Consider the following 12,773-nt stretch of genomic DNA (forward strand, 5'->3'; position numbering starts at 1 on the left):
TACACGCCGGCCACGGCGCCTTCCACGTGCGTAGGTCGGGTCGTACACCCAATACTCCCGCAGAAAGCTAACCAGGCCCTCCGGGAGTCCCGAAGTTAACACCCTGTGTTAACACCGGGTTCGAGCAAATCACAGAGTAAGGAATGTCCTGACTTTGTGATTCTGTGCGGTGAAACGCGATTCTAACCAGAGGAAAACCAGTCGACGGTTTATTTTTTGTCGTTTTTAAAAATAAATTGGCGCATTGCTGGAAGCTTGTATACTAAAAAAACGCGTACAGTTTTAGCGCCAAGCTAGATGTTAGCTATGTTCACAGAGGTTTAAGAGCATCGCATTTCAGTTTTAAATAATAAAACGTATGCAACCACATATCTATATACACACAGAGGACATAACTAACCAACCCGCTCAGTTCGGCTTACCTCTCGTCCTCTCATGACGGACCGCAGAGAAAGGAGCTCGCGACCCGGCGCAAAGCCCTTTATAGGAAGTGTTACGTCACTCGAAACCGGTTTTCGACACCTACTCACGCGACGCTGCAGATCCGATGCTAAGCAAATACAGTTCCAGCGTCGCTGATAGCAAGAGCCCATACTATTAATGTACAAAGCAGCTGTGTTTATCGCGAGTGTTCTTGTTTGTATAAATTGGTGTCACAATAGCAAATAGCCTTCCTGCAAAGTTTCTAGTGTTTATGTCTCCACGGGATGCTCCTTTGTGTCTGCCATCACTCACTGCGTTCTACATGCGTGACGCGTCTGCTCAGCCTCATTCATTTGAGGGCTTGGCAACAAAATATGCAAGACACGTGACAAGTGCTTTTAGCACAGAGACGTCCACTTTCGGATGCAACAGCAACAGTACTAAATGCAAATTTAAATACTGATCGCATTATGCAACCATCTGATACCAATGTGGTATCAGCATTATCAATCTTTGGATTGATCCAGTGTTCTGGTAATCCATCCTACCCGTTGTTTCTGCGCATGCGTACAACACGAAATTCAGTGGCAAATTGTCCTACCTTTATGAATATTAGCTAGAAAAATACTCTGACCGGTAAAATTAATTGCCAAACCATGCTACCTTTGTGAATGTTACCTACAAGCATACTTTAACGGGTAAAATGACCATCTCTGTTTAACATTTTGTGTTGACACACGAACGATTTCTAAACAAAACAGGAACTACATTAAAATTCATTGCAGAAAATTAACCAAACACAGCTGAACAATGAAGAAATAAGATTCTAAAATCCAATCAAGTCACAACAAACTCTTCAGATCAAAGACTGCACCCAAGTACAAGCTGAGAGAAATGCTGAGCCTCCAAACTCCAGAAACTCACTGTAGTTTTCTTTTTACAAAAAAAAACAAAAAAAAAAACTCAAAGAGGGCAAAGTGAAAGACTTGGGAATAATTCAGTTTCATTAAAAAACAAAAAACCAAACAAGGTTTTTCCAAAAGTTGTTTATTTTTTGTGGCACTAAGTCCTCTGACTTCATTAGATACCCCACAGACTCATGAGAACTATATTCTGTTGGTGCAACAAAGCCATCTTCGGCCCAAAATGAACATGGCATCCTCAAAGTTACTTTGTGAAAACAGCAGAAGTGAAAGCATCAACCCCCCCCCCTACAAAAACACCATTCAAAGACAGCCAGCTCTTGGATGGAGGCTGGATGTGAATGCATATTTAAAACTCAGACATTTGACACAATTAAGGAAATAGTTTCCACTTTAATTCAAATTTCACCTAGAACATTTCACTGTAAGCAAACGGCAAACAAAGTGATGCTTAAAACTTCTGAATTCCCACGATTCGAGCAGGCAAATGTTTAAAAGAAAAACACATTTAAAAACTGCTTTCAACAAATGTAAAATTTTGACAGTTTGTCCCTTTGGAGAAAAAAAAATAAATAAAAAAAATGACAACGGAAAAAACCCGTCTTGGACACAGAAGTCTAGAAACAGCAGGGTTTGTTAATGCATAAGAAGTCCCTCCAGGATTAAAAGGGCTCTGAACGAGCGGGTCGATGCACAACCGAGCAGTGACCCACACAATATTGTTTAGACCGCTACTGGGTGCCACCTAAAGTGTCATCACTTTCAGCTAAATTAACAATCATTTCTCAGCACATCAACACTACACTGTTCGTCCAACTTCAGCGCCTCTGTGTGCTCAGTCCACAGTCCTTTACTCCATAGAGTCGGGGTCTGCCTGGGCCATGTAGGCATCCAGTTCTGCGTCCAAATGTCCCTTAGTCTTTGACATGTAGGCATCCAGCTGGTTGTCCAGCTGCTCGCGAGTAACAGCCGGTCTACCGACACCTCGGCCACGTCCACGTCGCCCAGCAAAACCGCCACGTCCACGCAGCCCCCCGCGACCTGTCAAGCAACACAGAGCAGAAATCTTCAGGAGTTTGTTAAACTGAAGAGCAAATGTTTTGTTGGCTCTGAATTTAAAGTCCCCCTCACAAAGTCTTCAATGATCTTATCTTAGAGCCCTCAAAGAACCGCATCACCCCAACAGAGCACCTCGCTCCCAATCTGCTGCTTCACTTGTAGCTCATCGGATAATTGAAGTTTAAATGGGAGGCAGAGCCTTCAGCTTCTGTGGAAGAGCTCCCAGTCTGGATCCAGGAGACAGACACCCTCTGTCCTTTTTAAGATTAGGCTCAAACTAGGGCTGCACGATTTTGCATAAAATGAGAATCACGATTTTTTTGCTTAGAATTGAGATCACGATTCTCTCACGATTTTCTTTTCCAGTATAAATATTTATTGCACTTATTAACTGCACATCAACTTCGTAACAGTTGAGACTGAACATAAAAACAACAAATGTCTCACGTTTTGTTGTTGCTGCAAAATGTTGTACTGCTTGAAATTCCGTCTCCACCGTTGCTCGACGCTGCGTGTACAGAGCAGGTAGTGCAACAATAGAAAAATAGTTGCGGGACGGCACTGTGTAGCGTTTGTCTAGGGTGTTGATCATTCTCCTAAATCCCTCGTTTTGCACAGTGTTGATGGGAGCCATATCTGTGGTCAGGTGATAAGTGATAGCCTCCGTAATGTCTTTGTGCCTGCGGGAGTTCGACGTGTATAGGGAAGCGCTGCATAAGGTTCCCGTTATTGATGTTTGGGTGGTTGACCGGGACGGATTCTCTCCTGTCGTTTCTCGTCATCCCTGACCTGCTCTCCGTTGTTTTTTCCCTGCTAATTTTAGCATCACACGGCAGCTTCTGTATCACGTGGTATAAGGCTCCGCCCTTGTCATTTGTTGAGCAGGAAGAGTGAGCGCTTGTTTCCATGCAGATTACGTCCCGGATCAAAATGCGGTACAATCGTCGTCGTCTTTTTTTTTTTTTTTAAATCGTTGTCATTTGGAAATGAGATCGCACATAAGTATGAATCGAGATCGCGATTTTCTAACGATTAATCGTGCAGCCCTAACTCAAACCTTTCCTTTTTAATAAAGCATATAGTTAAGGCTGGATCAGGTGACCCTGAATCCTTCCTTAGTTACTCTACAATAGGCCTAGGCTGCCAGGAGCTTCCCATGATGCACTTTATGCACCTTTATCCACCTACAGCATTTACCCCACTCTACATTTAGTCATTAGTTATCACTTTTTGTTGTCCTGTGTCAGCGTCTCTACCGTAACATGAAGCACTTTGAGGCGAGCGCTGCTGTGACTTGCACTGTATGAATAAAACAGTTTTGAATAGATATTAAAAATGACAGTTCACTGGGGCTACACAAATAAGCTGAATTAAATAACAATAAGCCCCTGACCTCTGGGCATTCCTCGAGCTGCTCCTCGGGACAGAGCTCCTCCTCTTCCAACACCTGCACCACGCTGGCGGCCTCCTCTACGCATTGCCATACGACCGGCAGAACCACGCCCTCGCATGGGCCCACCTGTAGAAACTCGCTTCCCTGTGTAATGCAAAGCCAACACTCAGTAGGAGCACGAAGCAAGACTTAAAAACGAAGCGACAGTCAAACCAACGTTTCTGAAAGCATTTCACTAGTCGCACATGGCATTAAAGTTGGCGGCCCGTCTCCTGCAGACATCCCAGGTACCAGTTGCCTAGGTAATTCTCTAATGCATTCAATACTAGGCTACATGTCAATCAATGGCACCCTGCGCACTCATTGGTAGTCGCTTGCATGGAAGTTGAGATGAGAGATAAGATCCTGGGTCCCACCTGCCAAATGTGTTTCACCATCTACAGTCTCCTGCAAATCACTTCCAGTATGTTCACAGCTTAAAGGATGCCATTAGAATCCAGGCAGACAGCGATGTTTGTTGATACATACCTCTCAGGGACAGAGCTCCCCTCATTACGCCTCCTCTGCCTCGTCCCCGAAGACCTCCTCTGTTCATCCCGCGCATTCCTCCTCTGCCTCCAGGAGGTCCTCCACGCATCAGAGCCCCAACAGGCCGACCCAGCCGGGCTTGGATGTTGCTCTTCCCCAGTCGCTGCTTTAGGCTCTGACACATGTTAATTACAAATGCTACATTACAAAAGCAATTACGACAAAATTAAAATCAGTAAGCTGAATCCTCAGGAAATATCATCTTGCACATGGCAGTAACAGGAGCCTCGTAATGACCTGCGGCTCAGACTCACAGCAACGCTGCAGTCAAGTCTTTACTGAACGAGGCCAGCGTGACCTACAGGTGCTGGGCAGGCTGGATTTCACGTGCTGCCACAGAGCTGCGATGAAGGCTGCAATCATGCTGCTCTGTGTGCATGCACACGTTTCACCCAGGACTCTCACACTCTGCACAAACTCTGCAGTCGACTCCAATCACAAACGTTAACAAATAAGAAATCAAATCTAAAATGCTGTCGGTACCTTAGCTGGATTCTTCCTTTGATTTTAATTTTGAAAGAGCCAGGAACATGTTATTATAGACTACATCATTTTAAAAGGTCTTATACTTGTACAGGAGTTATTCCAAAATCAAAGGGCTTTGAACATTTCTGTCAAAAAGGACATTTTAACTTGGACTCTGCAGTCAGTTTAAGGTTGCCATGAAAACTGAAACAAGCCCAGGGAATGATCATCTTCCGACCCATTTTTCAATCCCCGTTATTTGGAAAGAACATTTGGAAATCAGAGCAGCGTGTGGAGAATTAAGTCACCCGAAACGTAAAAGAAATGCCTAATTGTCAAACACTGATCAGAGCTGCGAGCAGCAGAAGCTTTTCACATTTCAAACTGGGCTGTGGCAGTCCAAGGTTTGGGGAATGGCTGGAATAATAAATCGTTTTGGCACGATCGCTTTTACGTCATTGTTAATATAAAAATGGAAAAATCCAGGTGTTTTCCTATAAAACCTGATACCATCCCTCAGCATCACTGCTGACACTGTGGTTTGATGTCTGCAGGCTCCAGGTAATCTTTTTTTTTTTTTTTTTTTAATTTCACATCACACTTTGTCCACAGACTGACCAGGTCAGAGACCAGCTGGAGGACTGGATGGATCCAAAATATTCAAGATCACAGATTCTGACTGGACCATAGATGCAGTTCAGCTTCGGTTGTGCTCTTTATTTACCCACTGCTGTGGTGAACAGCAGCATCAGAGAACCACGGGTGACTGATTTCCTTCTCTACTCACACACTCAGGCCACGTCCACATGGACACAGGTGTTTTTGTAAACTGAGATTTTCCGTTTAAATAAAAAAAATCCCGTCCACATTTATATGCAAAAAACAAATTGAATAGCTTTAGCCAATCAGAAGTCGAGCAGCCTGGGAGGGAAAGCGTAAACAAAGATGTCTTTCTAAACTGTATTTGTATATGAAAGCATGTAAAAGCTGCAGATTAACAGCAACAATATTTTGTCAATATCATTGTAGAAATCCATCGCATGGAAACAATAACGTGTGATGCAAAAGAAAAGGTGCACACCCTTGGCGTTGAGTCCACACATAAACACATAAACAGTTTTTAAAAATCTGTTTTCAGTGATGCAAAACGCCGTGCACGTGTGGATGAAAGGCCCAACGCACAGAAGAAGCTGCGTTCTCAAAAACACTCGTGTACGTGTGGACGTAGCCTTAATTCGGGTTAAACATATTCAGATGGAACCAACAGTGCCACGGACACCAATTTCACCTGAGCGTCGCGCTCACCTGCTTGTGATTCAGAGCGGCTTGCACCGAAGGCCGGTTCTCCATCTGCTGGGCCAGCCGACGATTGCGGGCGCTAGCCAAATGCTGCTGTTGCATGGTGGCTCGAATGCTTACCGCAGTGGGTTGCTTGTTCTTCAGCATGTTAGTGAAGCTTTAGAGGTGGGAGGGAAAAAGAAGGAGGAAGTAAAAGAAGGGGACAGGGGATATACAGAGGAGGAGGAAGCAGGGTTCCACATCATGTCATTTCTCATATGGACGATCGTGGCAGCTCTTTAGTCATGTTAGACTTTGTTCCACTTGTTGGCACTTATTTTCTCTCTCAATCATATGATATTCCAGAGTTACTTACACTTGACTTTAGCCTGTGTTGTAAAATTAACACAAGGAGAAAAAAACAGTTGAAAGCAGACTTCAGGACAGAAGGAGAGAGAAAGTTTCAGAAGAAGAGCCACAATTGCCACTTACAAGCCTCCAGCTGACACTGCGGGGATGTCATCATGTCGCAGCAGCAGAGGCCAGGGCATGAGGTGTGCTTTGGCACCCAGCCACTTACAGGATGGACCGTGACTTTATTTAAACCACCAAGTGGTCAGGAACTAGGGAATTGGGGGGGGAAGGGGTAGTCCCTTGTCACGTCCAAGCTAGGACTGAGTACTCTGAGCAGGGAAAGGAGAAAGAAGAAGAAGAAGAAAGATGATAGAACACGAGGAGATAAAAAGCTTCACTTTTACTGGTCTGAGAGAGAAAAAGATGAGAGGCAGAAAAGACGAGATGCCCCATCTCACTGACTTAGCTTTAGCTCTCCTGTCCCATTTAATGGTGTATACATGACGTATACAGTGCTGTTTAAACAGGGAGCCAGCGTGCCGAGGCATTTACAGGATGGTGGTCTGGTTCTGCGTATGCGTTACCAACCACGACCGCTACAGTCACCCCTCGTCTACATGTGCGTGCTGCTCACACAAAACATTTGGCCTGGGCAAGCCCCTCCTGCCCCACACTTCATTTACATGTAACACAAACAAGGACAGGGCCAAGAGAGTTGAATGAGCAGCGCACACACGGGGAACAGCCAGAGCTGCATCCATATCAGGTTTGGTTCCAACAGTAGGTTCCGCAGAGAGTATCAGAACCTTCACAAGCCAAGGCTGGCAGCAGGTGACTAATTTCTGACAGGGTGCGTAGCCTCTCACCGCTCATTTAGGGACACTTTGGTGGTGCTTTTCAGGACAACTTTTTGGGAGGCAGCCGCACTCATTTTGAAAGACTTTGATTGTAGAGTCCTGGAAACAGAAAAGAGAATGTGTTTCACCTCCCTCTCTTTTACACATAATGTACGCACTACTACTAGAAGTTAAATTACCACTTAAGTCACTGTTGCAAGGAATTTGCTGTAATTAACATCAGCTGTTACACACGTGTTTAACAGAGAGATTATTTTGAGGACTACACACAGTGTCACACAAATCCTCCCTGTAGGAGTAACCCACGACCCCCTCCCACCCAAGCTACACTTCAGACCACCGCCAGTTTGGTTGACTTAGCAAAGTTTTCAACTTCTTTAAACTCTTTTCTGTGTCACCAGCAACAAAAAGGATCGATTCTTTAAGAGAGCGTTTTAATTTTAACCCAATTGTCGATCACGTCCGGTGGAAAAATTAAATGTTTAGCGAGCGTCCATCCGGTTATAACAAACTGCAGAGACAAGAACACAGAGTAACGATTCCGCCTCGTCTTCGCTAGCATGTCGTTTATCGACGAATAACAACTTCGTCTCATACTTACAGCGGATTCTGCGTTGGTAGAGAAATGCCTCAAAGCTAGCTAAGGTTAGCTTTAGCAGCACGGCGGCTTCGTATAGGTGTCCGTGTATCCTGTTTAAATACAACTGACCATATACTAGCTCCCCACGCACGCGCGGTTTGAAACAGCGCCTAGGTAAGCGACCCTATATCAAACTCTCCCAGGAATATTGTAATAACGCGGAAATCGAGACTCCTTCGCGATCCGAAAGCCTAAAATGGTGCTCCTGGCTACTGATGGGAAGAAAATGGAGAGGTTCTTGTGACGCTGACGTCACGAGGGCACGACTTCCTGTCCGCTCGCGCTGGTTCAGTAAAATGGCAGCTACAGCTTTAGTCGAAGGTTCTTCTGGTAACGATGCTGTTGCCGAGGGTTTGCTCGACCTCCTGAGACCAGCGATACAGCAGCTCGACCTGCATGTGAACTCGGTCAGGTAACTCGCGTCCTCGTTGTGTTAGACTGCAAACCGCGCCAGCTTATTGACAGTCAGCTGACTTTCCCCGTCAGACTGATTGTTTTGTTGTTCAGTTGTCTCTGGACTCACGTGACTCACGTTTCTTTACAGAAAAAGCCAAGTGGAATTAAGAGAACATATAGACGGTCTGGCCACAGGTAAGGTCCTGCTTCAAATATAGCATCAGCTATAAAAGATTAATAAATAACGTGCTGTGTGCGGTTTTTCAGAGTTATGCAGGATAAACGAACATCAGAAGGTGGCTCTGGACCTGGACCCATATGTAAAGAAGTTGCTGAATGCGAGGCGTAGAGTTGTGCTAGTAAACAACATCCTGCAGAACGCTCAGGTCAGTGACCAGTCTGTAGCTGATCTTCTTCTGTATCACGCTCTGCCCGTCAGCATGCCTACAATCAGCCTTCGTCACATCAGACATTAGGCAGGAAATTAGTATAATGTAATATTGGGCCCCTGTAAGGGAGGTACAGTGAGTGGGCATCACGTGTGCGACCTGAGTGGAACATGTGACGTAGAGTAACTATGGATTTGATTCTCCTAACACTGCCGGACTTCATCCACATGTTCACGCACAGCTGTAACTGCAGGCTGTCTGCGTCATTTCCATCATCTTTGGGTGAATCCAGAGCTCCCTGTGAACGTCTGTGTGCCCTTCAGTTTGTTCTGAAATCATCATGTATCTATCAGGTTATCTTTGCAAAATATTTACATTTGTTTAATACTATGAAACATTCAAGTGTGACAAATATGCAACAAATGGAGCAAATAATCGTTTTACTCCATCATAATTGTCTGGGCAGACTCTGCAGTGCACACACGCTCAGGGCAGATTAGTTTGACTTTTAAGAAAAATGAGTATAGTAAGAACGAGTTGCCTGGTCCTGATGTTTACTGGTGTACACGTCTGCAAACAAGTAGAATCTCAGCCTTATAAAGTAGCAAGTGAACACAGTGGAGCGTTTAGCAGCTCTAGACTCAGATATTTATCTTTAGGAGATTCGAGCTGAGTTAAAAGGAAGTTGAATGTTGGGTTTATAGCTGGACACACAACTCCACATAGAGTTAAAGCTGCTTTAAAACGTTTGCACAGCAAGAAATGAAGAAGTTCTTCACTTTGTGCCAAATCACAAAAAACATAAACTTCCACTATAGTAAATAATAATTACTGCTACTAATAATATTGCTACGATCACCAACACTACAAATACTGTATGACGAGACTTGTAATTCCGATTTCCATGGCGACCACAGATATACTAACTATTCAAGTTACCTGAAAATGGTGTGAAAACGATATAGAAACATTACACAACCTGAGCTTTCTTTGTCCAGGAACGTCTGAGGCGGCTCAACCACAACGTGGCCAAAGAGACGGCGCGGAGGAAGACAATACTGGAGACATCGGGCGTCTTCGCTTCCCGCTCACCTAGTAAACCATGAACCTCACCTTGAACCTCCTTCTGCTCCACACAGTAAATACTGTGAGCTATTTTGATCAGCAGGAAATGATGATTGTGATTATAGGAAGCTAAAAAACCAGGAGGGGCCGGTCTTCCTTTGACATTTGCTTGTCTTTTTGTTTAATACCTCGCTGATGTTCTGCTTTTGTCACAGTGAAAAAGCTGCTGTCTGCTTACCATTTGGCAACTTCAGAGTACGGGCTTGCACAGTGGAGATATTTATGTAATAATTCTAATGCACTCAATAAATAGATACACTATGTGGACAAAACTATAGGAGCCACAGCTCTTAATCTTTTGATGTTTTTATTGCCACAGGTGTGTGAAATCAATCACTGGCTTTGCAACCTGCCCTCACAAACATTTGTGAAAGAATGGGTCATTCAGTGTGGAAGTGTACAAGATGCCACTGTCGGTGAATCTTTACTCCACGATGATACACAATCAACTGGAAGTGGTATTCACTGGTGTGAAAAGTGGAAGTCTTGGAAACCCCAGTAACTCAGCAGCCCAGTGGCAGACCACAGAGTTAGGGCCTTATATATTTGGACACTGACGCAAGTTGCTGTTGTTTTCTTTCTTTTTTTCTTTTACCCGTTTACTGAAACATATTCCAATTATAGTTCTATAATGGACACTGACATAATGTGTAGACCCGCAGCTTTCATTTGAGACTATCTTCATCCAAATTGGATGAAGGGTTTAGGACACAGGTGTCGAACTCCAGGCCTCGAGGGCCGGTGTCCTGCAGGTTTTAGATGTGTCCTTGAACCAACACAGCTGATTGAAATGGCTAAATGACCTCCTCAACATGTCTTGAAGTTCTCCAGAAACTGGTAATGAAATAATCATTTGATTCAGGTGTGTTGACCCAGGGTGAGATCTAAAACTTGCAGGACACCGGCCCTCGAGGCCTGGAGTTCGCCACCCCTGGTTTAGGAGTTTCAGCTCCTTAACATGTGCCACCTGCTTTTTAAACGAACCAAAAGTAATTGGACAAATGTGGGTGATTCCTTCGTTATGTCATTATCAATTAAGCAGATAAAAGGCCTGGAGTTGATTTGAGGTGTGGTGTTTGCATTTGGAAGACAACATGTGGTCAAAGGAGCTCTCCATGCAGGTGAAACAGGCCGTACTTAAACTGTGGAAACAGAAAAAACTCATCTGAGAAATTGCTACAATATTAGGAGTGGCAAAATCTTCAGATTGTACATCTTGAGAAAGAAAGGAAGCACTGGTGAACTCAGCAACACAAAAAGACCTGGACGTCCACAGATCATCAGTGGTGGATGATCACAGAATCATTTCCATGGTGAAGAGAAACCCCATCACAACCAGGTGAACAACACTCCAGGAGAGGTAGCTGTATCGATGTCCAAGTCTAAATGCAGAGGGTTCACTGCAAGGTGCAGGCCGACCATAAGCCTCAAGAATAGAAAGGCTAGACTGGACTTTGATTAAACAAAAAGAACTGAAAAAGCCAGCACAGTTGTGGAAAAACATCCTTTGGACAGATGAAACCAAGATCAACCAGATCGATGGCAAGAAAACAGTATGACGAAGGTGTGGAACAGCTCGTGATCAAAAACATACCACATCATCTGTAAAACACGGTGTGATGGCTCGAGTGTGCATGGCTGCCAGTGGCACTGGGACACTGGTGTCTATTAACGATGTGACACAGGACAGAGGCAGCAGCATGAACTCTGAGGTGTTCAGAGACAGCCTGTCTGCTCACATCCAGCTAAATGCAGTCAAACTGAATGTTCCATAGTTCAGATGGACAATGACCCAAAACAACCCAGTTTATTAAAGAAAAACAGTGGGATATTCTTAAATGGCCAAGTCAGTCACCTGATCCTAACCCAGCTGAGCATTTCACTTACTGAAGACTGAACCTGAGACAGAAAGGCCCACAAACAAACAGCAACTGAAAGCTGCTGCAGTGACGGCCTGGCAGCATTAAACAGAAGGAAACCATCATGTGGTGATGTCCACGAGTCCAGACTTCAGGCTGTCAGTGTCAGCAAAGAGCTTTCAACCAAGTATTACAAGTGAACATTTTACTTTCAGTTATTTAATTTGTCCTTTTGAGCCCCTGAAATGAAGGGATTGTGTTTTAAAAAAAGATCCAGGTCGTTTCATTTTTCTGCAATCATTTTGTTCAACCCACTGAATTACAGCTGAAAGTCTGCACTTCAGCTGCATCCAAGTTAATTAAAATGCATTGTTGGTGAATTACAGAACCAAAATCAGAAAAAGTTGTCACAGCTCCCTCCAAGTGTAATATGTAGGTGGCTCAGAACGTTTCTCCATGTACAGTAAATACTTCTATCCATGACGGCAATGTTAGAAATGTTGCTCCTGTAACAACATGCAAGACAAGAAGACACTTTACCTGTGATGTTATGGACAGTTTCTTGGGTTGCTGCTGGAGGCACATGGAGGTCATTGGCTTCAGGACCTTCTCCTATGCAACATGACTAATGTCCTTTAAAGGCTGTATTTTAATCCAAACATTTTCCTAAAATAAACCTGAACATAATGTAAATTATTAAGACTTTGTATCAGAAAAGCCCCAAATGTAAACTACTGGCTCTCTGTGCTGATGTGATCTGAGTAGTTTGTTTCGCTGCCTCTTATTTGTCCTGCAGTTAAAAAGCACAGTGCTTGTTCCCTTAATGTTGTGGCTGTTTGATATCCACGTTTGTCCTGGAGTAGTTTCAAAGCAGACGCGTATTGTTAAGTACTTAGAGGGACTGTTTTGTTTAAACCAGAGTAGAAACTTGCTTGTGGAAGGTAAACTCTCTGTACACGTTGAGTTGTATGTTCAGCTATAGACACATTAAATACTTAAAGATACTTAAATGCAAATGTACCTG

At 44.1% G+C, this 12,773-nt stretch overlaps 2 protein-coding genes across 2 annotated transcripts; one reads left to right on the forward strand and one right to left on the reverse strand.

The window, feature by feature from the left end:
• Positions 1-1,453: 1,453 nt before the first annotated feature.
• chtopa (chromatin target of PRMT1a) lies at positions 1,454-8,055 on the reverse strand. The gene is made up of 6 exons (XM_040002692.1): positions 7,942-8,055; positions 7,350-7,439; positions 6,157-6,307; positions 4,327-4,501; positions 3,799-3,942; positions 1,454-2,387 (listed from the first exon to the last, which is right to left on the reverse strand). The coding sequence occupies exons 2-6, from the start codon at positions 7,412-7,414 to the stop codon at positions 2,197-2,199; spliced, it is 726 nt and encodes a 241-aa protein (XP_039858626.1). The 5' UTR covers positions 7,415-7,439; positions 7,942-8,055; the 3' UTR covers positions 1,454-2,196.
• Positions 8,056-8,170: 115 nt separating this feature from the next.
• snapin (SNAP associated protein) lies at positions 8,171-10,184 on the forward strand. Its single transcript, XM_040002697.1, has 4 exons — positions 8,171-8,392; positions 8,525-8,571; positions 8,644-8,762; positions 9,764-10,184. Exons 1-4 carry the CDS (start codon positions 8,196-8,198, stop codon positions 9,869-9,871), a joined length of 471 nt encoding a protein of 156 aa, XP_039858631.1. The 5' UTR covers positions 8,171-8,195; the 3' UTR covers positions 9,872-10,184.
• The last annotated feature ends 2,589 nt before the right edge of the window (positions 10,185-12,773 follow it).

The sequence above is a fragment of the Simochromis diagramma genome, unplaced genomic scaffold, assembly GCF_900408965.1.
Source record: "Simochromis diagramma unplaced genomic scaffold, fSimDia1.1 OVJJ01000449.1, whole genome shotgun sequence".
In the NCBI taxonomy this organism is placed as follows: Eukaryota; Metazoa; Chordata; class Actinopteri; order Cichliformes; family Cichlidae; genus Simochromis; species Simochromis diagramma.